Source organism: Oncorhynchus mykiss, chromosome 22 (genome assembly GCF_057628025.1).
Source record: "Oncorhynchus mykiss isolate SJ-2025 chromosome 22, ASM5762802v1, whole genome shotgun sequence".
In the NCBI taxonomy this organism is placed as follows: domain Eukaryota; kingdom Metazoa; phylum Chordata; class Actinopteri; order Salmoniformes; family Salmonidae; genus Oncorhynchus; species Oncorhynchus mykiss.
The window spans coordinates 36,899,079-36,922,446 of record NC_143043.1 but is presented as its reverse complement, the minus strand read 5'-3'; the positions used below and the strand labels follow the sequence as shown (position 1 = coordinate 36,922,446).

Below are 23,368 nucleotides of genomic sequence, written 5' to 3'. Positions count from 1 at the left end.
AGGTGATGAACCTGTGTTTCTCTGCTGCTGTGTTTTCACTGTAGGTGACGAACCTGTGTTTCTCTGCTGCTGTGTTTTCACTGTAGGTGACGAACCTGTGTTCTTCTGCTGCTGTGTTTTCACTGTAGGTGATGAACCTGTGTTTCTCTGCTGCTGTGTTTTCACTGTAGGTGATGAACCTGTGTTTCTCTGCTGCTGTGTTTTCACTGTAGGTGACGAACCTGTGTTCTTCTGCTGCTGTGTTTTCACTGTAGGTGATGAACCTGTGTTTCTCTGCTGCTGTGTTTTCACTGTAGGTGATGAACTTGTGTTTCTCTGCTGCTGTGTTTTCACTGTAGGTGATGAACCTGTGTTCTTCTGCTGCTGTGTTTTCACTGTAGATGACGAACCTGTGTTTCTCTGCTGCTGTGTTTTCACTGTAGGTGACGAACCTGTGTTTCTCTGCTGCTGTGTTTTCACTGTAGGTGATGAACCTGTGTTTCTCTGCTGCTGTGTTTTCACTGTAGGTGATGAACCTGTGTTTCTCTGCTGCTGTGTTTTCACTGTAGGTGATGAACCTTTCTTCTGCTGCTGTGTTTTCACTGTAGGTGATGAACCTGTGTTTCTCTGCTGCTGTGTTTTCACTGTAGGTGATGAACCTGTGTTCTTCTGCTGCTGTGTTTTCACTGTAGGTGATGAACCTGTGTTCTTCTGCTGCTGTGTTTTCACTGTAGGTGATGAACCTGTGTTTCTCTGCTGCTGTGTTTTCACTGTAGGTGACGAACCTGTGTTCTTCTGCTGCTGTGTTTTCACTGTAGGTGATGAACCTGTGTTTCTCTGCTGCTGTGTTTTCACTGTAGGTGACGAACCTGTGTTTCTCTGCTGCTGTGTTTTCACTGTAGGTGACGAACCTGTGTTCTTCTGCTGCTGTGTTTTCACTGTAGGTGATGAACCTGTGTTTCTCTGCTGCTGTGTTTTCACTGTAGGTGATGAACCTGTGTTTCTCTGCTGCTGTGTTTTCACTGTAGGTGACGAACCTGTGTTCTTCTGCTGCTGTGTTTTCACTGTAGGTGATGAACCTGTGTTTCTCTGCTGCTGTGTTTTCACTGTAGGTGACGAACCTGTGTTTCTCTGCTGCTGTGTTTTCACTGTAGGTGACGAACCTGTGTTCTTCTGCTGCTGTGTTTTCACTGTAGGTGATGAACCTGTGTTCCTCTGCTGCTGTGTTTTCACTGTAGATGAAGAACCTGTGTTTCTCTGCTGCTGTGTTTTCACTGTAGGTGATGAACCTGTGTTCTTCTGCTGCTGTGTTTTCACTGTAGGTGATGAACCTGTGTTTCTCTGCTGCTGTGTTTTCACTGTAGGTGACGAACCTGTGTTCTTCTGCTGCTGTGTTTTCACTGTAGATGACGAACCTGTGTTTCTCTGCTGCTGTGTTTTCACTGTAGGTGACGAACCTGTGTTTCTCTGCTGCTGTGTTTTCACTGTAGGTGATGAACCTGTGTTTCTCTGCTGCTGTGTTTTCACTGTAGGTGATGAACCTGTGTTCTTCTGCTGCTGTGTTTTCACTGTAGGTGATGAACCTGTGTTTCTCTGCTGCTGTGTTTTCACTGTAGGTGATGAACCTGTGTTTCTCTGCTGCTGTGTTTTCACTGTAGGTGATGAACCTGTGTTTCTCTGCTGCTGTGTTTTCACTGTAGGTGATGAACCTGTGTTCTTCTGCTGCTGTGTTTTCACTGTAGGTGACAAACCTGTGTTTCTCTGCTGCTGTGTTTTCACTGTAGGTGATGAACCTGTGTTTCTCTGCTGCTGTGTTTTCACTGTAGGTGACAAACCTGTGTTTCTCTGCTGCTATGTTATCTTTTAGAAATACAGCGTGTGTGTCAGACATGACATGTGGTCTGTGCTTCAACAATGACAGATAACAGGGTTTGGTGTGACAGAGAGATGAGGCCAGACATGCAGACAGGCAGGCAGACAGGCAGGCAGACAGGCAGGCAGACAGTCTGTGGGGAATACACTGAGACAGGACTGGTACTCCATGCAGTGAAAGTAATACTGTATGTCTGTGATACCTTTGGTACAGAGTTGAGCATCTGCTACGCTCTGTTTCATCCTCCACAGAGAGAGACAGGAGCAGACGGCTATAAACACACACACAGCCACTCTCCCATGATGAGAGAACACACACACTGAAGCACAAATACAGGCACACAGAGGCACACAGAGGCACACACAGGCACACACAGGCACACACAAACTCCAATTCACTCATGCTCTCCCTTGATGTAACTCACATGGTCATTCAGTGACACACTTAAAACTCTCCTACTCTTCTAAGTCAACAACTGTCTCCCATGATTCAATTAAAACACTCAATCACTAACTCCCTTATCCACCTTGTCCTGTATCCTTCACCACAACACCTACTGTATATCCCTTACTGGTTCATTCACCCACCCATTCATCCAGTACATCCACACAATCCACTTTCTCTCTAACTAATTCACTTGACTCGCCCATTGGGAAGTTTTCCCACCTCACCAAACTAAGTTCACAAAGACCAACAACAGAAAACATGGTGGACTAAGCTAGGCTGAGCGAGGGACTGCTATCTGTTCAGAGGTGCTGGAGAGAAGGTAGTGCCGCCATGGATACACAGGGTGACTTAATGGAAAGGCTGTTAATGTGTAACATAATACACTCCTCCAGTCAGCTAGCAGGCATGGACCAGGGTAACATAATGCACTCCTCCAGTCAGCTAGCAGGCAGGGACCAGGGTAACATAATACACTCCTCCAGTCAGCTAGCAGGCAGGGGTCCAGGGTAACATAATACACTCCTCCAGTCAGCTAGCAGGCATGGACCAGGGTAACATAATACACTCCTCCAGTCAGCTAGCAGGCAGGGGACCAGGGTAACATAATACACTCCTCCAGTCAGCTAGCAGGCAGGGGTCCAGGGTAACATAATACACTCCTCCAGTCAGCTAGCAGGCAGGGGACCAGGGTAACATAATACACTCCTCCAGTCAGCTAGCAGGCAGGGTCCAGGGTAACATAATACACTCCTCCAGTCAGCTAGCAGGCAGGGACCAGGGTAACATAATACACTCCTCCAGTCAGCTAGCAGGCAGGGGACCAGGGTAACATAATACACTCCTCCAGTCAGCTAGCAGGCAGGGGTCCAGGGTAACATAATACACTCCTCCAGTCAGCTAGCAGGCAGGGGACCAGGGTAACATAATACACTCCTCCAGTCAGCTAGCAGGCAGGGACCAGGGTAACAGAATACACTCCTCCAGTCAGCTAGCAGGCAGGGACCAGGGTAACATAATACACTCCTCCAGTCAGCTAGCAGGCAGGGACCAAGGTAACATAATACACTCCTCCAGTCAGCTAGCAGGCAGGGACCAGGGTAACATAATACACTCCTCCAGTCAGCTAGCAGGCAGGGACCAAGGTAACATAATACACTCCTCCAGTCAGCTAGCAGGCAGGGGACCAGGGTAAAGTCCTTAATACAGTCCTCCAGCATGCACAGCACAACACAGACAGTAATATCATTCTCAGGATATGACTACATGCTGGACTCTTATAAAACAGATTAAGTTATATGTCATAAAACTATTTATACCGAACAAAAATATAAACACAACATATAACGTGGTGGTCCCATGTTTCAAGAGCTGAAATAAAACCTCCCACAAATGTTCCACAAAAAGTGTATTTTTCTCAAATTTTGTGCACAAATTTGTTTACATTTCTGTTAGTGAGCATTTCTCCTTCGCCAAGATAATCCATCTGGGAGACAAATGCACTACTTTGGGCCACATGCCGCTTTGAGCCTCAGCACACATGACTTCCTGTTACAATTATACCTGGATAGCCTCACACAATGGTACACAGTGCACTGTGCTCTCCCTCTCTCTCGCTCTGTTTTCCATTGGGGGATGATGTATCTTGTTTTATTGTGAAGTCAGCGGTGCTGTTGTTAAGTCAGCGGTGCTGCTGAATCATTTCTCCCTTAGGGGGAATATCAACTGTGGCACGCTGGACTACAGGAGCTCTCACCTGTTACAGAGGGAACGGTGAATCCCTGCACCCTCGTTTCCCAGGGAGCCTCTAATAACGTTGCACAATGGAGGGAGTGTCCCAGCTGACAGTTGAACACAAAAGGTGTTGCTCTGAAACTCGTCTCCCTCCTTGCCTTTATTATCAACCCCTCTCTCTCCTTTCCTAGAAACAGATTCTGAACGCTGGAAATCAAATGGGGACATTGCCTTGGCCATTGCAGTGACAAGCCATGTGATGTGGTCTGACACATGAGGTGACGTGGTCCAGCTGAGGATGTCAGCCACCAGATTAAACCAGCCATCAGTCGTGTGATAATGTCTCCAGCCCGGTCACAGACAGACCAACGTGTGCGAGAGGCCAGAGCTAACAATGGCAACACCTGTACAAGGCAGAATGTCTGTGTCTTTCTGATACCCTTGGCCTTGTGCGAGCACGCAACACTGTGTAGACCTACAATCGCCTCCATGGCATTTTTAAAGCCTCCTTTCATTCACAGATTAGTGGTCCGTCTATCGGGCAGGTCAATCAGACCAACCAGGCCTGCATCGCCACCAGGCCGTCTCCCCTCTCCGGACAGATAATGTGGCCTTGGTGCTCTTGTCAAAGTGGATGGTCACACTCCTGCATCAAGTTGAACTTTATTGTTGTTGCCGCTAAAGGCCCTCAGGGGGAAGAAAAGAGAGAGCGAGAAGGAGAAGACAAAAAGAGAGAGAGAAGGGAAAAAGCTCAGAGTTCAACTAAAAGGTCATCCCAGTTGATCCACTGGCCATTGTCCTCTAAAATGAATTCATATGTGCATTGGAATAAGTCTTTTGATAAGATGTAGTGTAAGAGCTCCATAAAACACCCGAGCAAAGTTGTTTAACAACAGAATGGAGAGGATTGTTTTTAGCCCTTTATGTTTTAACTCTTTGTATAGAGCCTATATGAATATATGAATGATTCATGAGGCTATTATTGGATCTTATATAAGATTATATACAGTGCCTTGCGAAAGTATTCGGCCCCCTTGAACTTTGCGACCTTTTGCCACATTTCAGGCTTCAAACATAAAGATATAAAACTGTATTTTTTTGTGAAGAATCAACAACAAGTGGGACACAATCATGAAGTGGAACGACATTTATTGGATATTTCAAACTTTTTTAACAAATCAAAAACTGAAAAATTGGGCGTGCAAAATTATTCAGCTCCCTTAAGTTAATACTTTGTAGCGCCACCTTTTGCTGCGATTACAGCTGTAAGTCGCTTGGGGTATGTCTCTATCAGTTTTGCACATCGAGAGACTGACATTTTTTCCCATTCCTCCTTGCAAAACAGCTCGAGCTCAGTGAGGTTGGATGGAGAGCATTTGTGAACAGCAGTTTTCAGTTCTTTCCACAGATTCTCGATTGGATTCAGGTCTGGACTTTGACTTGGCCATTCTAACACCTGGATATGTTTATTTTTGAACCATTCCATTGTAGATTTTGCTTTATGTTTTGGATCATTGTCTTGTTGGAAGACAAATCTCCGTCCCAGTCTCAGGTCTTTTGCAGACTCCATCAGGTTTTCTTCCAGAATGGTCCTGTATTTGGCTCCATCCATCTTCCCATCAATTTTAACCATCTTCCCTGTCCCTGCTGAAGAAAAGCAGGCCCAAACCATGATGCTGCCACCACCATGTTTGACAGTGGGGATGGTGTGTTCAGGGTGATGAGCTGTGTTGCTTTTACGCCAAACATAACGTTTTGCATTGTTGCCAAAAAGTTCAATTTTGGTTTCATCTGACCAGAGCATCTTCTTCCACATGTTTGGTGTGTCTCCCAGGTGGCTTGTGGCAAACTTTAAACAACACTTTTTATGGATATCTTTAAGAAATGGCTTTCTTCTTGCCACTCTTCCATAAAGGCCAGATTTGTGCAATATACGACTGATTGTTGTCCTATGGACAGAGTCTCCCACCTCAGCTGTAAATCTCTGCAGTTCATCCAGAGTGATCATGGGCCTCTTGGTTGCATCTCTGATCAGTCTTCTCCTTGTATGAGCTGAAAGTTTAGGGACGGCCAGGTCTTGGTAGATTTGCAGTGGTCTGATACTCCTTCCATTTCAATATTATCGCTTGCACAGTGCTCCTTGGGATGTTTAAAACTTGGGAAATCTTTTTGTATCCAAATCCGGCTTTAAACTTCTTCACAACAGTATCTTGGACCTGACTGGTGTGTTCCTTGTTCTTCATGATGCTCTCTGCGCTTTTAACGGACCTCTGAGACTATCACAGTGCAGGTGCATTTATACGGAGACTTGATTACACACAGGTGGATTGTAGTTATCATCATTAGTCATTTAGGTCAACATTGGATCATTCAGAGATCCTCACTGAACTTCTGGAGAGAGTTTGCTGCACTGAAAGTAAAGGGTCTGAATAATTTTGCACGCCCAATTTTTCAGTTTTTGATTTGTTAAAAAAGTTTGAAATATCAAATAAATGTCATTCCACTTCATGATTGTGTCCCACTTGTTGTTGATTCTACACAAAAAAAAATGCAGTTTTATATCTTTATGTTTGAAGCCTGAAATGTGTCAAAAGGTCGCAAAGTTCAAGGGGGCCGAATACTTTCGCAAGACACTGTACCTCTTGTTGATAAGGACAAAAAGGTCTGTTATTTTCCTAATTTACTTACCTACTTACATAACGCCAGGTGAAGGCTAAGGCCTCTGCATTATGCTTCAAACACCACGCTTTAATAGCGACAATGTTTTGAGCCACAGTGGATCTTTGTCAGGTTTAACCATATTCACTCATACACCGGATAGGTGCAGTGAAATGTGTTGTTTTACAGAGTCAGTCATAGAAGTACGGCGCCCCTGGAGCTAATTAGGGTTAAGTGCCTTGCTCATGGGCACATTAGCTGATTTTTCACCTTGTCGGCTCGGGTATTCAAACCAGCGACCTTTCGGTTACTGGCCCAACGCTCTAACCACTAGGCTACCTGCCTCCCAATAACCAGTCTCTTGTTGATATCATTTAATATATACTGTAGTAGTGCAAATACACTGCCACTGTCTTACATCAAAAGCTGAATTGGAAATAGATTTGGTGAAAACTATTCTGTACAATGAGGCTTTTTTAACAGGTGCCCAGGCTTAGTTTCATAAAATGATCTATTCTGCATATTCCTAACCAAAAAATGCCAGCTAATATCAAATTGTTGTTTTTAATAGCAGACAATCTAGAATATTTTTTTAGCTTATTCAGTGTCCTGTAGGCTGCCTCCCGACATGTTGTTTTAATTATGTTAATTTATTCATGTTAAAGTACTCGCAGTCCTCTCACACAAAAACCCAAAGCCTGCATCCCAAATGGCCGCATCCCAAATGGCACCCTATTCCCAACATAGTGCACTTCCTTTTGACCAGAGGCCTATGGGTCTTGGTCAAAAGTAGTTCACTATATATAGAATAGGGTCCCATTTGGAATTTAGCCAAGGATTTGGATCTTCTTCAGGCTGAGAGAGGTACAGCTTTAAAAGTTGGCTGTGCCAAAGTTGCACTACATCCCAAATAGAACCCTCTTTCATAGGTAATGTAGTGCACTACTTTTGAACTGGGCCCATGGGGTTCTAGTCAAAAGTAGTGAACTATATAGGACATAGGGTGCCATTTGGGGCACATTCTTGTTTTGCCTGAGGAACAGAACAGAACAGGGAAGACGGAACAGAGCTTCAGAGAGGAGAAGACAGGCTTGTGAAAGGAGAGATGGTTTTATTATGCACAGACTGACAGTGTCACTAACTGGGGCTGTCTAGGTTGTCTAAGCTACACCTGGTAGGGCTATCTCTAAACCAGGTTTCTCACTTACAGAAACAGTCAGACTCCAACATACATTCTATGCACACACTGTATATTAGTCAAAATGTCTGGGGTTGACATTAAATTGTCAAGGATATTATGTCTGAGGAGGCAGCATGTAGTAGATTCATTAAGAGGTGTTGGTAATGGCCACTTTTTTGTGTGACGGCCATGGCATTGCCTGAAGAGTAGGAGGAGGGTGGGAGAGAGGAGGAGTAGGGTGGGAAAGAAGGAGATGAGGTGGTAGGAGGAGTAGTGGATAAGGAGGAGGAGGGTAGGAGAGAGGAGGCGAGTGGGAGAGAGGAGGCAATGGGAGGGTGGAAGAGAGGAGGAGGGAGGGTGGAATGAGGAGGTGTTGGCCACTAGGGCCTGAAGAACAGGTTGATGGTGGCCACCCTGTAGTTAGTAATTATCTGTCGTTCTACGGAGCTGATGGGGGGAGACAGGGAGACAGGCTGTCAGGACCAGGGCAGCCCAGCATGGCCCTCAGAGACAGGTGTCCCCATCATGGGAGGTCTCTTCCTGGAGACACTCTGAGAGCCAATAACCACATAGGGGTGGTGGTGCCACTCTAAGCCTTATATTGAACTCATATTCAGATATAATGCTGGCTCTGGTGCCTCTGTAACTACTAACTGCTGTTGGAATGGTTCCATCCTTTTAGAAAAGGTATCTCAGGTTTCGTCAACAAATTCTTAAGGAGCCTTTCCAGTCCTCTTGTTTGTTAGCATGATATAAAGTGACCAATTGTTGGGAGGTGTTGTGTTAACCCGAGCATGTGATCTCTATGCTTGGAACACATGGGAGCTTATCCGGTCTGGTAATATGTCACTAAGTTGTATGACATATCTTGCAACACAAATGTCCAGGACACTTCCAGTGCTGCTTTTTTATATTTCATGGTTTGAATTTCCACACAGGTTTTACCAAAACATCTGTGTAAATCTTTTTCACTTGCTGCTTAAAATAAGCTGTAAAAAATCACGATAGGAAGATATTGGAGACTGTATTTGTGTGACAACCTGTAAAAAGACTGTGATATCCTAATGACTATAGTGATCGATAATGCATAGCTTTATTACCAGTGAACTTTAAGGGACCAAATATATGAGCCTGCCTCAAAATCATTGTGGGCTGTTGCACTTAACAAAATCAATGCAAATTGCTGTCCAACATAAACAGCTTGATATGTTTGGTGTTCAAATATTTGTCAAAACCATGGCCCACTTGGAGTAGTACAATTGAGTTTGGGGCCATAGGTTCAGTCCACATAAAAATGCACTACTCAGTCATACCATATACTGTATGGGTTTACCTGACCCAGATTAAGCCTAGCCTTAGACTAAAAAGCAGAATCACCATTGAGTCTAGAACTAGGCTCAACCTTTGTCAGAGAAATCAGTCTGTGTTTAAAGTATTTTTTATGAAGGACACTGACACTTACCACTGAGTATCTCCTTAAGTTTTTTAAACCAGATCTCACAGTGGTCCACGCTCATGTTGTTGAAGTGAATGGCATGGTCCTTCAGCTTGGGTCCCTTCTTCTTACACTGGAACAGAGTGATGCCCAGGAGAGTGCCCCCTGTCTCCTGGCCCGCAGAACGACGTCTCTTCACCTTCACTCCAAACACATCCTTCAGCTCCACGTACTCTGTCCTCCTCAGAGTTTCGGACTGACCTGGAACACAGAGACAGATATTATATGCTACAAGCAGCGTATATAAAAGCTAAGGAACAAACACATCCTTCAGCTCCATGTACTCTTTACACCTCAGCATCTCCGATTGACCTGGAGATACACAGGAAGAAAGAATATGATATAGCTAAATATTGTATTGCAAATATTGCAGGAGCCCTTTACTAGGATGCTGCCATAAATGCTTTGGCCTATGCGCGAACAAACAACTTAGCCTAGTTCTGAGAGATAATAGGTTTACATTTACATTTATGCAGGCGCTCTTATCCATAGGTTTAAAAGTTAAGTGTTTAAGTTCTACTCCTAATGTGTTGACAGAGAGCGTGACATCACAGGACTCTGGATTTTCGCACTTTTGCCACCGAAAGTATCTGGAACCCGGAATTCCTGTTTGACACGTTCCTGCATGGATTATCGGAGGTGGTTGAAGCTCGCAGCCCGGGAGCTGCCCATAGACCACGACTCACTCATAGCCTTGACCCTACAGATCGATTGCCGGCTTCGGGAACGTAGGAGGTAGAGGAGGTCTGTTCCTGGTCACACTCGCTCGTTCACGATTCCCACCTCGCCTCCGAAGAATCACGGAAGTTCCCAAAGTCTAGATGGCTGGGAGAATCCGACTTCACCCGAGTTCCCTCGGGAATCACAGAGGGCAGTCGACCCGTTTCCTTCGGAGGCCATGCAACTGGACAGGGCTAGATTGTCTCCTGTTGAACGCTTGCGCAGACTGAGCACCAAGCGCTATCTGTATTGTGGTACTACAGAACATTGGATATCTACCTGTCCATTAAAAGACCAGGCTCATCAGCAGATGAGTATGCTGGTGAGTCGTACGGGGAGTTTCCAATCTCCCCTTACTAATAACCCTCTTCTCTTCTTACTCATACCCATCTTCTCTTCTTACTCGTAACCCTCTTCATGCCATCCTGCTGTGAGGTGACGGGTCCAAATCTCTCCGGGTGCTCATTGACTGGGGCCGACGAGAGTTTTATGGACTCCACCATGGTGTCGGAGCTGGGTACCTCCACAAAACCCCTCTCTATTCCCATGGACGTTACTGCGCTGGATGGGCGTTCTACTGGCAGAGTTACCCACAATACGGATCCTATCAACCTGCGAGTGTCAGGTAATCACAGTGAGTCTATGCCGTTCCTGATCATCAAATCACCTGGTTTTGATGGCTCGTGGCTCAACTGGGCTTTTGGATCTATCATGGGTTGGAGCCCGTTCTACCACATGCATTGTCTGAAATTTATTCAGATGGATTCTGACAATGTTAGAGTGGTGGTGGATTGGCCTCAACCCACATCCAGAGTGCAGCTGCAACGTTTTCTAGGGTTTGCTCATTTCTACAGCAGCTTCATCCGGGTTTACAGCACCCTGGCTTCCCCCCTCTCAGCACTCACCTCTCCCAAGGTTCCTTTCACGTGGTCTACAGCAGCTGACCGGTTATTTTTGGACCTCAAGCATCGATTCACTACAGCTCCCATCTTATTCCATCCGGCCCTGTTCCGTCAGTTCGTGTAGGAGGTCGACGCCTCAACGTCGGAGTGGGGGGCATCCTGTCCCAGCGTTCTGCCCAGGACCAAAAGCTGCATCCCTCGCCTTACTTTCCCATCGACTTAACCCCGCTGAGAGGAACTATGATGTGGGAAATCGAGAGATACTTGATGGATGGAGTTGGAAGAGTGGAGGCACTGGTTAGAGGGGTCGGAACATCCATTCCTAGTGTGGACTGACCATAAGAACCTGGAATATCTCCGCACCTTCAAACGCCTCAACCCAAGGCAGGCTTGATGGGCCCTGTTATTCACTTGTTTTAATTTCACTATCTCCTACCACCCTGGGTCCAATAATATCAAACCTGATTCGCTCTCATGCCTGTATAGCCCCGCTGCCACACCGTCTGACCCCGAGACCATCCTCCCTACCTCGTGTCTGGGGGCTGCACTCATGTGGGGTATAGAGAGCCGGGTCCCAGGGGTGAGCCCGGCTAAACAGATGTTTTTCCCGGACTCTGTCCATTCTCCGGTCCTGGAATGGGCCCATTCCTCTAGACTCACCTGCCATCCTGGCTCCCGTCGGACTTTGGCCTTCGTCCAACAACGTTTTTGGTGGCCCACCATGGTTCCTGATGTCTCCGAGTTCATCGCCGCCTGCACTGTGTGTGCGCAGAATAAGACTCTGCGGCAAGCTTCGGCGGGCCTCCTTCAACCACTCCATGTTCCTCACCGCCCCAGGTCTCATATATCCGGCCAGCCTGCCCTCTGGCTTCCAACACCAGTCTAACAGCCAGTCAGAGCAAGACAATAAGGACCTGCAGACGGCTCTTCGTTGCCTCGTCTCCGACAATCCCACCATCTGGAGCCAGCAACTCGTGTGGGTGGAATACGCCCGCAAACACCCTTCCCTGCTCGGCCAGTGGCCTCTCGCCCCTTTGAGTGTTCCTTGGGATATCAGGGTCCCCACGCCAGGTGGTGCCCATAGGGGGAGGGGGGGAGGGGGGGGTTACTATCACACCCTGATCTGTTTCACCTGTCTTGTGCTTGTCTCCACCCCCCACCAGGTGTCTCCCATTTGTCCCCATTATCTCCTGTGTATTTATACCTGTGTTTTCTGTTTGTCTGTGCCAGTTAGTCTTGTACTGTCAAGTAGTTCCAGCGTGTTTCCCGTTTTTCCTGTTTCTCTAGTTTTGTTTTCTAGTCTTCCCGGTTCTGACCATTCTGCCTGCCCTGACCCTGCCTGCCGTTCTGTCTCTGATTGACTCTGCCTCAGATTACTGACCTCTGCCTGCCCTTGACCTGCCATTTGCTTGCCTCCTGTTTTTATAATAAATATCTGAGATTAAAACTGTCCGCCTCCTGTGTCTACATCTGGGTCTTGTCCTGAGTCGTTATATCTTTAGTGTCTTGTTCTCTGTGGCGCTCCTGCTGAGGACAATCAGACACAATTTAACAGCTCTGAAATCTTTGTCCAAGAAGGCTGGCCTGTCCTGACTGTCATTCCCTTTCTTCCCTAAATGAGTCCGTCTCCCATCATGTGAAACCCTTTCTTCATTAGTAAAATCCCAAGCCCCGGCCCCAGCCTGCTCCTCAGACAGTGTTTCAGAACATTAACTACCATCTATCCTCTCACATTACTGAACGGAGCAGTGAGGAGCGGGACACACCGGCTGCCACCATCTGTTCCTGGTATTCAGGCTTCATTCAGACTTGGGTTCAAATACTAATACCATGAGCATTTGCTCTAGCCTGCCTGAAGTGCCAGATGGGCGGGGTTTGCAGTTGTGGGACTATTCTATTGGTTCCAATACACCAGGTGAGTTCAATGAAAGTACATACAATGTGTACAAAACATTAAGAACACCTGCTCTTTCCATGACATAGGCTGACCAGGTGAATCCAGGTGAAAACTATGATTCCTTATTGATGTCACTTGTTAAATCCACTTTAAAATCAGTGTAGATGAAGGAGAGGAGACAGGTTATTGAAGGATTTTTAAGCCTTGAGACATTTTAGACATGGATTGTGTATGTGTTCCATTCAGAGGGTGAAGGGGCAAGACAAAATATTTAAGTGCCTTTGAACAGGGGTATGGTAGTAGGTTCCAGGCACACCAGTTTATGTCAAGAACTGCGACACTGCTGGGTTTTTCACGCTCAACAGCTTCCCGTGTGTATCAAAAATGGTCCTCCTCCCAAAGAACATCCAGCCAACTTAACACAACTGTGGGAAGCATTGGAGTCAACATGGGCCAGCATCCCTGTGGAACACTTTTGACACCTTGTAAATTCCATTCCCCAACTAATTGAGGCTGTTCTGAGGGCAAAAGGGGGTGATGCAGCTCAATATAAAGTACTTGTTGAAATGATTTCATATAGTAGCCTATTTGAACCCAGGTCTGCTATACTCAGGCTTTTTCTCCTCCTCTAACTCCTCAATATCATTATATTTATCTAACTTCTCCATCTCACTCGATTGTTGGTGGCTGCAAAAAGAACCAAGTCAATTTAATTAGAGGGAATAAAGATAATCTCCCCCGACTGACAGAGAGAGCTGGCTGGAGACAGGGACCAAATGACAAACAGGGCTGTGTTAACAACAGTGATATACCTACAGGGGTAAAAGCCACTGAGAGAAGGAGGGGTAGAGGGGTAGGTGAATTGTTTTGGGAAAGGGGAGGGAAGAGTGTACCTCCTCACCCACCTCCTTCGCACTCTCCCCTCCAACAATACAGTGATGCACAGGGGAAAAGGCACTAAAGGAAGGGAGGTCGTTTTGGTAAAGCGGGGAGAGGGAGGGTTCGGCTTATGATTTTCCCCCTGTCCCAAAACTACCCTCCCTCACCTCCAACATTACAGTAAGCTGGTGCTGGCACCCTGTCCTGTCTGAATCAATCTTGGCACATCTGCCTGATTCAGACAGTAAACAGGATTATAGGGGGACTCATCCGCTTGACGCTAATTGTGTTTGCAGTTTCTGCACATGTCCAATCTTTCAGGTGCTACTCTGCTCTGCCTATAAAGATTCACTCCATACAGAAAGGGCTGCTCATGCCTTCATTCAGGCCCATATTCACATTAACAAAGTTGGCTGGCTGAGAGATGTTTGGAACCTGGTTTGAGTTATTTAGGGTTTTGGCACTTGAATCTGTGAAACTAATTAGGAAGAGTTAAGGGTGGATTTGGTTTGTATGGGATGCAAATGTAGTCCTTAATGGATCATCCTTCATCATTTCCAAGTCATAGCATTAAATTGCAATTCAATAATATATAATGTTCTAGACTATAGAGGATGGGAATATTTTTGATGCTTTTTTAAAATTCAGGTTTTATCTATCTTAAGTGACTGTGATAGAAGAAGCTGCATCACTACTGAAAATTAAAACAGACGGGTGCATTTTCCCCTCTCTCTCTCTCTCGCTCTAAAAAATAGATTTTGGGTGGGACGATACAAAGGATTACTCACTACTATCAACATCTAGTCATTATGTTACAACCTGTGCCGTTCACTCAGTAACACCTGAGAGGTTGGTGTTAGACAGGTGTGTGTGTGTGTGTAGAAATGCTTTGATTGATAAAAACAAAATACATTGATGGACTGCATTTGCCAGAAAATACTATCCTGTAGTTTCCTCAGCCGAATCAACACTATACATCATGATTGTTGGAAGAGTAAGTGACAGATTGAGAGGACTAATTTGTAGTCATACTTGCGCCACAAATTATGACAGTCGAAATTAATTAGCTGAATGGTACAGTGAGTACAGTAACCACAGTGAGGGTTCAGAATGTGTGTGACCCCTCCATATTACAAGAGGGACAGATAGACAGGGTATGCGTCCCAAATGGCATACTATTCCCTATATAGTGAACTACTTTTGACCAGAGCCCAATGGGCCTTGTCGAAAATAGTGCACCAAATAGGGAATAGGGTGCCATTTGGGACTGACAATGTCACAGTCTAATTGCACAAAGGGTGCAAACAGACCCTGTCGTCTGCTCTGTTTGCTTCCTGGGGACTTCAAAACAGCAATATAAAAATTGTGTGTGTGTGTGTGTGTGTGTGCGCGCGCGCGCAGGCAGACCACCGAAGGCACAGGTGGAAAATATGATCCTAGGCACCACACTGTGAACCACATGGCCCACACAACATGGGGGGAAAGAAGAGCGTTACACTGACCTGGCACAGACTGCCTATGCTTGGACACTTGTCAACACAACAAACTCATCTGGGACTCAGAGCACTCTGCTATACGAAACAACAGCAGCTACATCTGAAATAAGACAAAGAGAAGTTTAATCTGAGGAGAAAAACATGCTTTAGAGATAACTATGTCTTAGTTATCTCTAAAACACGTTGTTATTCTCCTTAAACTGCTCTTTGTCTTGTAGCAGCCATTGTTGTTGATCACACATTAACACATTGAATGAAGAAGAACCCAACAGATTCATATTTACACATCTACTGTAATGTACAGATGGTTAAAAAAAAGGCAAATCTGAGAATATCTTTGTAATATATCCAAAACTGTCGAAAACCGAGTCATTTCTTGATATCAGATGAAATGCATGTTTGAAAATGGGTTTTGAATTGATGCGTTGTGTCCATACATTAACAATACATTATTTACAGTACATGATATGCTTTGCCCCCTGTCTGCTGCAAGCAGGAGCAGTGTTGGGGGGAATCTTGTCTCCATCTGGCAGCAATTACGTTTTAGAGAGCTCCTCACTGTGCCCCAAATTAAGGGGTGTACCTATCATATCGTTTCAAATCAGAATCATGTTCGACAGAGAAAGACACAAGCCAGGCTGGAGAGAAAAGTTTTGAGATATAAGATATGTGAGAACTGTTCTAATTCTACAGTATTTCTATGGACCAGTGTGCCTGTCATTGTTTGATTGAGTTGATTAGATTCATTTTGGGGTAAAGCAAATATTAACACACAGTGCCAGTCAAAAGTTTGGACACATCAACTCATTCAAGGATTTTTCTTTATTTTGACTATTTCCTACATTGTAGAATAATAGTGAAGACATCAAAACATTGAAATAACGCATATGGAATCATTTAGAAACCAAAAAAGTGTTTAAAAAAAATCTAAGTATATTTTTACATTTTAGATTTTTCAAGTAGCCACCCTTTGCCTTGATGACAGCTTTGCACACGCTTGGAATTCTCTCAACCAGGAATGCTTTTCCAACAGTCTTGAAGGAGTTCCCACATATGCTGAGCACAGTTTGGCTGCTTTTCCTTCACTCTGCAGTCCAACTCATCCCAAACCATCTCAATTGGGTTGAGGTTGGGTGATTGGGGGGCCAGGTCATCTGATGCAGCACTCCATCACTCTCCTGCTTTGTCAAATAGCCCTTACACAGCCTGGAGGTGTGTTGGGTCATTGTCCTGTTGAAAAACAAATGATAGTCCCACTAAGCGCAAACCAGATGGGATGGCGTAACGCTCAAGAATGCTGTGGTAGCCGTGTTGGTTAAGTGTGCCTTGAATTCTAAATACATCCCTGACAGTGTCACCAGCAAAGCACCCCACACCATCACAGCTCCTCCTCCATGTTTCATCGTGGGTACCACACATGCGGAGATTATCCATTCACCTACTCTGCATCACACAAAGACACGGCGGTTGGAACCAAAAATCTCACATTTGGACTCATCAGACCAAAGGACAGATTTCCACCGGTCTGATGTCCATTGCTTGTGTTTCTTGGCCCAAGCAAGACTCTTCTTCATATTGGTGTCCTTTAGTAGTGGTTTCACTGCAGCAATTTGACCATGAAGGCCTGATTCACGCAGTCTCCTCTGAACAGTTGATGTTGAGATGTGTCAGTTACTTGAACTCTGTGACACATTTATTTAGGCTGCAATCTGAGGTGCAGTTAACTCTAATGAGCTTATCCCATGCAGCAGAGGTAACTCTGGGTCTTCCTTTCCTGTGGCAGTCCTCATGAGAGACAGTTTCATCATAACGCTTGATGGTTTTTGCTACTGCGCTTGAAGTTCTTGATATTTTCCAGATTGACTGACCTTCATGTCTTAAAGTAATGATGGACTGTCGTTTTTCTTTGCTTATTTGAGCTGTTCTTGCCATAATATGGACTTTTACCAAATAGGGCTATCTTGTGTATACTACCCCTACCTTGTCACAAATGCATTAAGGAAAGAAATTCCACAAATTAACAAGGCACACCTGTTAATTGAAAGCATTCCAGGTAACTACCTCACATAGCTGGTTGAGAGAATGCCAAATATAAAATATATTTTATTTAACACTTTTTTGGTTACTACCTGATTCCATATGTGTTATTTCATAGTTTTGATGTCTTCACTATTATTCTACAATGTAGAAAATAGTTTTAAAAAATTAAGAAAAACCCTTGAATGAGTAGGTGTGTCCAAACTTTTGACTGGTACTGTGTATCAGGAACAAGTGAGGCCCTTGTATGGAGCGTTGCTTGACACCACATTAAGCCCCCGAAAGAATTCCATCAATCTCACATTATCATGTTTTATTGTATTTTGTGTTCAGATTAAAAGGCATGATGAGATCCAACTTTTCATCACAATTATATGACTATACTAAATTATATCACAAATTGAATGGCTGCTTTCAGCACTCATTGTTAATGTTAGAGTATTCCCAAAATGTACTCAGGATTAAACTGTAAATACAGCAGAGCAGGGAGAGCCCCCACAGGTTTATCTATCTTTCAGATAAGATCTCTGGAGATCTCTGACCCATAAAATATGGGCTAAACATAGACTCTGCAGTGTGGCCTGGAGCAGATAAATACATCACCAGTCAAAGACAATAGCAGACACAACAATAGGACCTCAGCATGGGGTTGGGTTTCCCTGTCAATCCTAAACTACAGATGAAAAACAAAGGCTTGTTGAAAATGTCAATAACTTTGGTCTCGGAACATGTACGCAGCCTACACATGCTCTTATTTCAACCTCTATGTAGCCTACACATGCTCTTATTTCAACCTCTATGTAGCCTACACATGCTCTTATTTCAACCTCTATGTAGCCTACACATGCTCATATTTCAACCTCCATGTAGCCTTCACATGCTCATATTTCAACCTCCATGTAGCCTACACATGCTCTTATTTCAACCTCTATGTAGCCTACACATGCTCTTATTTCAACCTCTATGTAGCCTACACATGCTCTTATTTCAACCTCTATGTAGCCTACACATGCTCTTATTTCAACCTCTATGTAGCCTACACATGCTCTTATTTCAACCTCTATGTAGCCTACACATGCTCATATTTCAACCTCCATGTAGCCTTCACATGCTCATATTTCAACCTCCATGTAACCTACACATGCTCATATTTCAACCTCTATGTAGCCTACACATGCTCATATTTCAACCTCTATGTAGCCTACAGTCGTGGCCAAAAGTTTTGAGAATGACACAAATATTAATTTCCACAAAGTTTGCTGCTTCAGTGTCTTCAGATATATTTGTCAGATGTTACTATGGAATACTGAAGTATAATTACAAGCATTTCATAAGTGTCAAATGCTTTTGACAATTACATGAAGTTGATGCAAAGTCAATATTTGCAGTGTTGACCCTTCTTTTTCAAGACCTCTGCAATCCGCCCTGGCATGCTGTCAATTAACTTCTGGGCCACATACTGACTGATGGCAGCCCATTCTTGCATATTCAATGCTTGGAGTTTGTCAGAATTTGTGGGGTTTTGTTTGTTCACCCGCCTCTTGAGGATTGACCACAAGTTCTCAATGGGATTAAGGTCTGGGGAGTTTCCTGGCCATGGACCCAAAATATCGATGTTTTGTTCCCAAGCTACTTCATTATCACTTTTGCCTTATGGCAAGGTGCTCCATCATGCTGGGAAAGGCATTGTTCGTCACCAAACTGTTCCTGGATGGTTGGGAAAAGTTGCTCTCGGAGGATGTGTTGGTACCATTATTTATTAATCGCTTCTCCAAAAGTCTTCGCCTAACTGTGCGTGCAGATGCACTCACACCTGCCTGCTGCCATTCCTGAGCAAGCTCTGTACTGGTGGTGCCCAGATTCCGGAGCTGAATAAACTTTAGGAGACGGTCCTAGGGCTTGCTAGACTTTCTTGGGCGCCCTGAAGCCTTCTTCACAACAATAGAACCGCTCTCCTTGAAGTTCTTGATGATCCGATAAACGGTTGATTTATGTGCAATCTTACTGGCAGCAATATCCTTGCCTGTGAAGCCCTTTTTGTGCAAAACAATGATGACGGCACGTGTTTCCTTGCAGGTAACCATGGTTGACAGAGGAAGAACAATGATTCCAAGCACCACCCTCCTTTTGAAGCTTCAAGTCTGTTATTCGAACTCAATCAGCATGACAGAGTGATCTCCAGCCTTGTCCTCGTCAAAACTCACACCTGTGTTAACGAGAGAATCACTGACATGATGTCACCTGGTCCTTTTGTGGCAGGGCTGAAATGCATTGGAAATGTTTTTTGTGGATTCAGTTCATTTGCATGGCAAAGAGGGACTTTGCAATTAATTGCAATTCATCTGATCACTCTTCATAACATTCTGGAGTATATGCAAATTGCCATAATACAAACTGAGGCAGCAGACTTTGAGAAAATGTATATTTGTGTAATTCTCAAAACTTTTGGCCACGACTGCACACATGCTCATATTTCAACTTCTATGTAGCCTACACATGCTCATGTTGCATTAGCCATGAAGCCTCAAACCTCAAGCCTTAGATTTATGCTGACAATAGTGTTATATGTGTGTTATAAAAAGGGATTGTAGTTGTTTATTCATGAAGTAAACTGAAATCCCAATTATCCTCATTGGTTTTCAAGCTTGGACATACTGCATAGATTCTATTCCATAATACATTTTAATGTTTCAAAATAGGACTCTGTTCTAGACTAAAATAAATGAGACTTTCTTTAGACACTACCAAAAACCTCTGTGGGGTAATTAAACTCAGAAAACTGGGACTAGGCTGTCCAGGCTGACCAGTAGTGGGGACTGAGGTTTCTGATGAGCCTAGAACTGTCTCAGGGATTTGGGGATGACAGGTTATTTATACATCTCACTTCAACATCTGACTACCCACAACTGAACTGGCCAAAGAAATCATATCCCTCTCTTAGGAACTGATCCTGACCTAAAGATATCTAGGCCAGAGTGAAAAAAATACAATTACATTTCGAAAAAACAAATGCTATGTGTGTCAATCTAAATTGTGATTTAATAATTTAACTAATCTTGTGTTCTAAATTGTGAGTTGATCTTGTTTCCTCAGGTGCCTATCATGTAATAAGAGGCATTTGAGAAATGAAGTGGCATATTTTACATGCCATTTAGTCTCTGCTGTAGCCAGGGGCTTAGCAACATACAGAAGCCTAAACATAATAAAGCCTTTTACTGTCCTCTTTGATCCAGTCAAGACCATTCCTTCTGACCAGATTATCTGTTCAACATCTCTGTGGTCTGCACCATCTCCAAATCACATACCACCCCAACAGACCAACAGATGGCCCAATCTCTATTGACCTCCACACTGCCCTCACCTACCTGGACGAAAGGAATACCGACAGTTGAAGTCGGAAGTTCACATACACCTTAGGCAAATACATTTAAACTCAGTTTTTCACAATTCCTGACATTTAATCCTAGTAAACATTCTCTGTCTTAGGTCAGTTAGGATCACCACTTTACTTTAAGAATGTGAAATGTCAGAAAAATAGTAGAGAGAATTATTTATTTCAGCTTTTATTTCTTTCATCACATTCCCAGTGGGTCAGAAGTTTATATACATTCAATTAGTATTTGCTAGCATTGCCTTTAAATTGTTTAACTTGGGTCAAATGTTTTGGGTAGCCTTCCACAAGCTTCCCACAATAAGTTGGGGGAATTTTGGCCCATTCCTCCTGACAGAGCTGGTGTAACTGAGTCAGGTTTGTAGGCCTCCTTGTTCGCACAAGCTTTTTCAGTTCTGCCCACAAATGTTCTATAGGATTGAGGTGAGGACTTTGTTGTCCTTAAACCTTTTTGCCACAACTTTGGAAGTATGCTTGGGGTCATTGTCCATTTAGAAGACCCATTTGCGACCAAGCTTTAACTTCCTGACTGATGTCTTGATATGTTTCTTCAATATATCCACGTAATTTTCCATCCTCATAATGCTATCTATTTTGTGAAGTGCACCAGTCCCTTCTGCAGCAAAGCACCCCCACAACATGATGCTGCCACCCCCGTGCTTCACAGTTGGAATGGTGTTCTTCGGCTTGCAAGCATCCCCCTTTTTCCTCCTAACATAACGATGGTCCTTATTGCCAAACAGTTCAATTTTTGTTTCATCAGACCAGAGGACATTTCTCCAAAAAGTCAGATCTTTGTCCCCATGTGCAGTTGCAAACCGTAGTCTGGCTTCTTTATGACGGTTTTGGAGCAGTGGCGTCTTCCTTGCTGAGCGGCCTTTCAGGTTATGTCGATATAGGACTCGTTTTACTGTGGAAATAGATACTTTTGTACATGTTTCCTCCAGCCTCTTCACAAGGTCCTTTGCTGTTGTTCTGGGATTGATTTGCACTTTTTGCACCAAATTACGTTCATCTCTAGGAGACAGAACGCAAAGAGGCACTGAGTTTGAACGTAGGCCTTGAAATACATCCACAGGTACCTCCAATTGACTGAAATGATGTCAATTAGCCTATCAAAAGCTTCTAAAGCCATGACATCATTTTCTGAAATTTTCCAAGCTGTTTAAAGTCACAGTCAACTTAGTGTATGTAAACTTCTGACCCACTGGAATTGTGATACAGTGAATTATAAGTGAAATAATCTGTAAACAATTGTTGGAAAAATGATTGTGTCATGCACAAAGTAGATGTCCTAACCAACTTGGCAAAACTATAGTTTGTTAACAAGACATTTGTGGAGTGGTTGTAAAACGAGTTTTAATTAGTTCAACCTAAATGTATGTTAACTTCCGACTTTAAATGTATGTATGAATGTTGTTAATTGACTACAGCTCAGCATTCAACACCATAGTCCACTCCAAGCTCATCACCATGCTCAGGACCCTGGGACTGAACACCTCCCACTGCAACTGGATCCTGAACTTCCTGACGGGACAGGTAGGTAACAACACCATGAACACAGGGGCCCCTCAGAGGTGTGTGCTTAGTCCAATCCTTTACTCCCTGGTCACTCATGACTGGTAACTCCAACACCATCATCAAGTTTGCTGACGACACGATGGTGGTAGGACTGATCACAGACCCCGATGAGGCAGCCTATGGGGATGAGATCAGAGACCTGGCAGTGTGGTGCCAGGATAACAACCTCTCACTTAACTTCTTAGGGCTAGGCCCCTTTTTCTCCACTTCCTGCCTGGATGACGTGTCCAAAGTAAACTTCCTGTAGCTCAGGCCCTGAAGCCAGGATATGCATATAATTGGTACCATTGGAAAGAAAACACTTTGAAGTTTGTAGAAATGTTAAAATAATGTAGGAAAATATAACACAATAGATATGGTAGGAGAACATCCAAAGAAAAACCAAACAGATTTTTTTTTGAGAGACCATCCTCTTAGAAATGCAAGAGAAATGTCATATTGAAAATTAGCCCCCTGGATGCAATTCCGATGGCTTCCACAGAGTGTCAGCAGTCTATGTTCAAGGCTTGTAACTTCAAAAACAAATAAGAAATATCAGTTTTAGTAGAAGGACACAGTCTTGGAAATTTGTGTTAGCGCGTGCCATGAAGACATTACGCACCTGCTAAAATCGGTTTCCTATTGAACATACAGTATGTGAATGTATGAAACCTGTGCCTGTTGGAACAACATTTTGATGTGGGGCGCCGTCCTCAAACAATTGCATGGCATGTTTCGCTGTAATAGCTACTGTAAATCGTACAGTGCAGCTAGATTAACAAGAATGTAAGCTTTCAGCCGATGAGACACTTATATGCACCTAAATGTTTAAAATCCATAATATTTCTGATTATTTATTTGAAATAACTTCGGCGAGACAAAGCTTATCGTGGACTAAAGGAAACGGAGGACCGAACACGCCCCCATCCACATCGATGGGGAAGTAGTGGAGCAGGTCGAGAGCTTCAAGTTTCTCGGGGTCCACATCACTAAGGAATTAGCATGGTCCACACACACACCCACACAGTTGTGAAGAGGGCATGACAGAAGAGGGCCTCTTCCCCGTCAGGAGGCTGGAAAGATTTTGGCATGGGCCCTCAGATCCTCAAAATGTTCTACAGCT

At 44.2% G+C, this 23,368-nt stretch overlaps 1 protein-coding gene across 1 annotated transcript in view; it reads right to left on the bottom strand.

Moving 5' to 3' along the window:
• cerkl (CERK like autophagy regulator) overlaps nt 1-23,368 on the bottom strand; it is a 91,843-nt gene that overhangs the window by 63,496 nt on the left and 4,979 nt on the right. Inside the window, exon 2 of the mRNA XM_021579536.3 lies at nt 9,331-9,564. Coding sequence (XP_021435211.2) covers nt 9,331-9,564 — 234 coding nt within the window. The remainder of the gene's footprint in view (nt 1-9,330; nt 9,565-23,368) is intronic.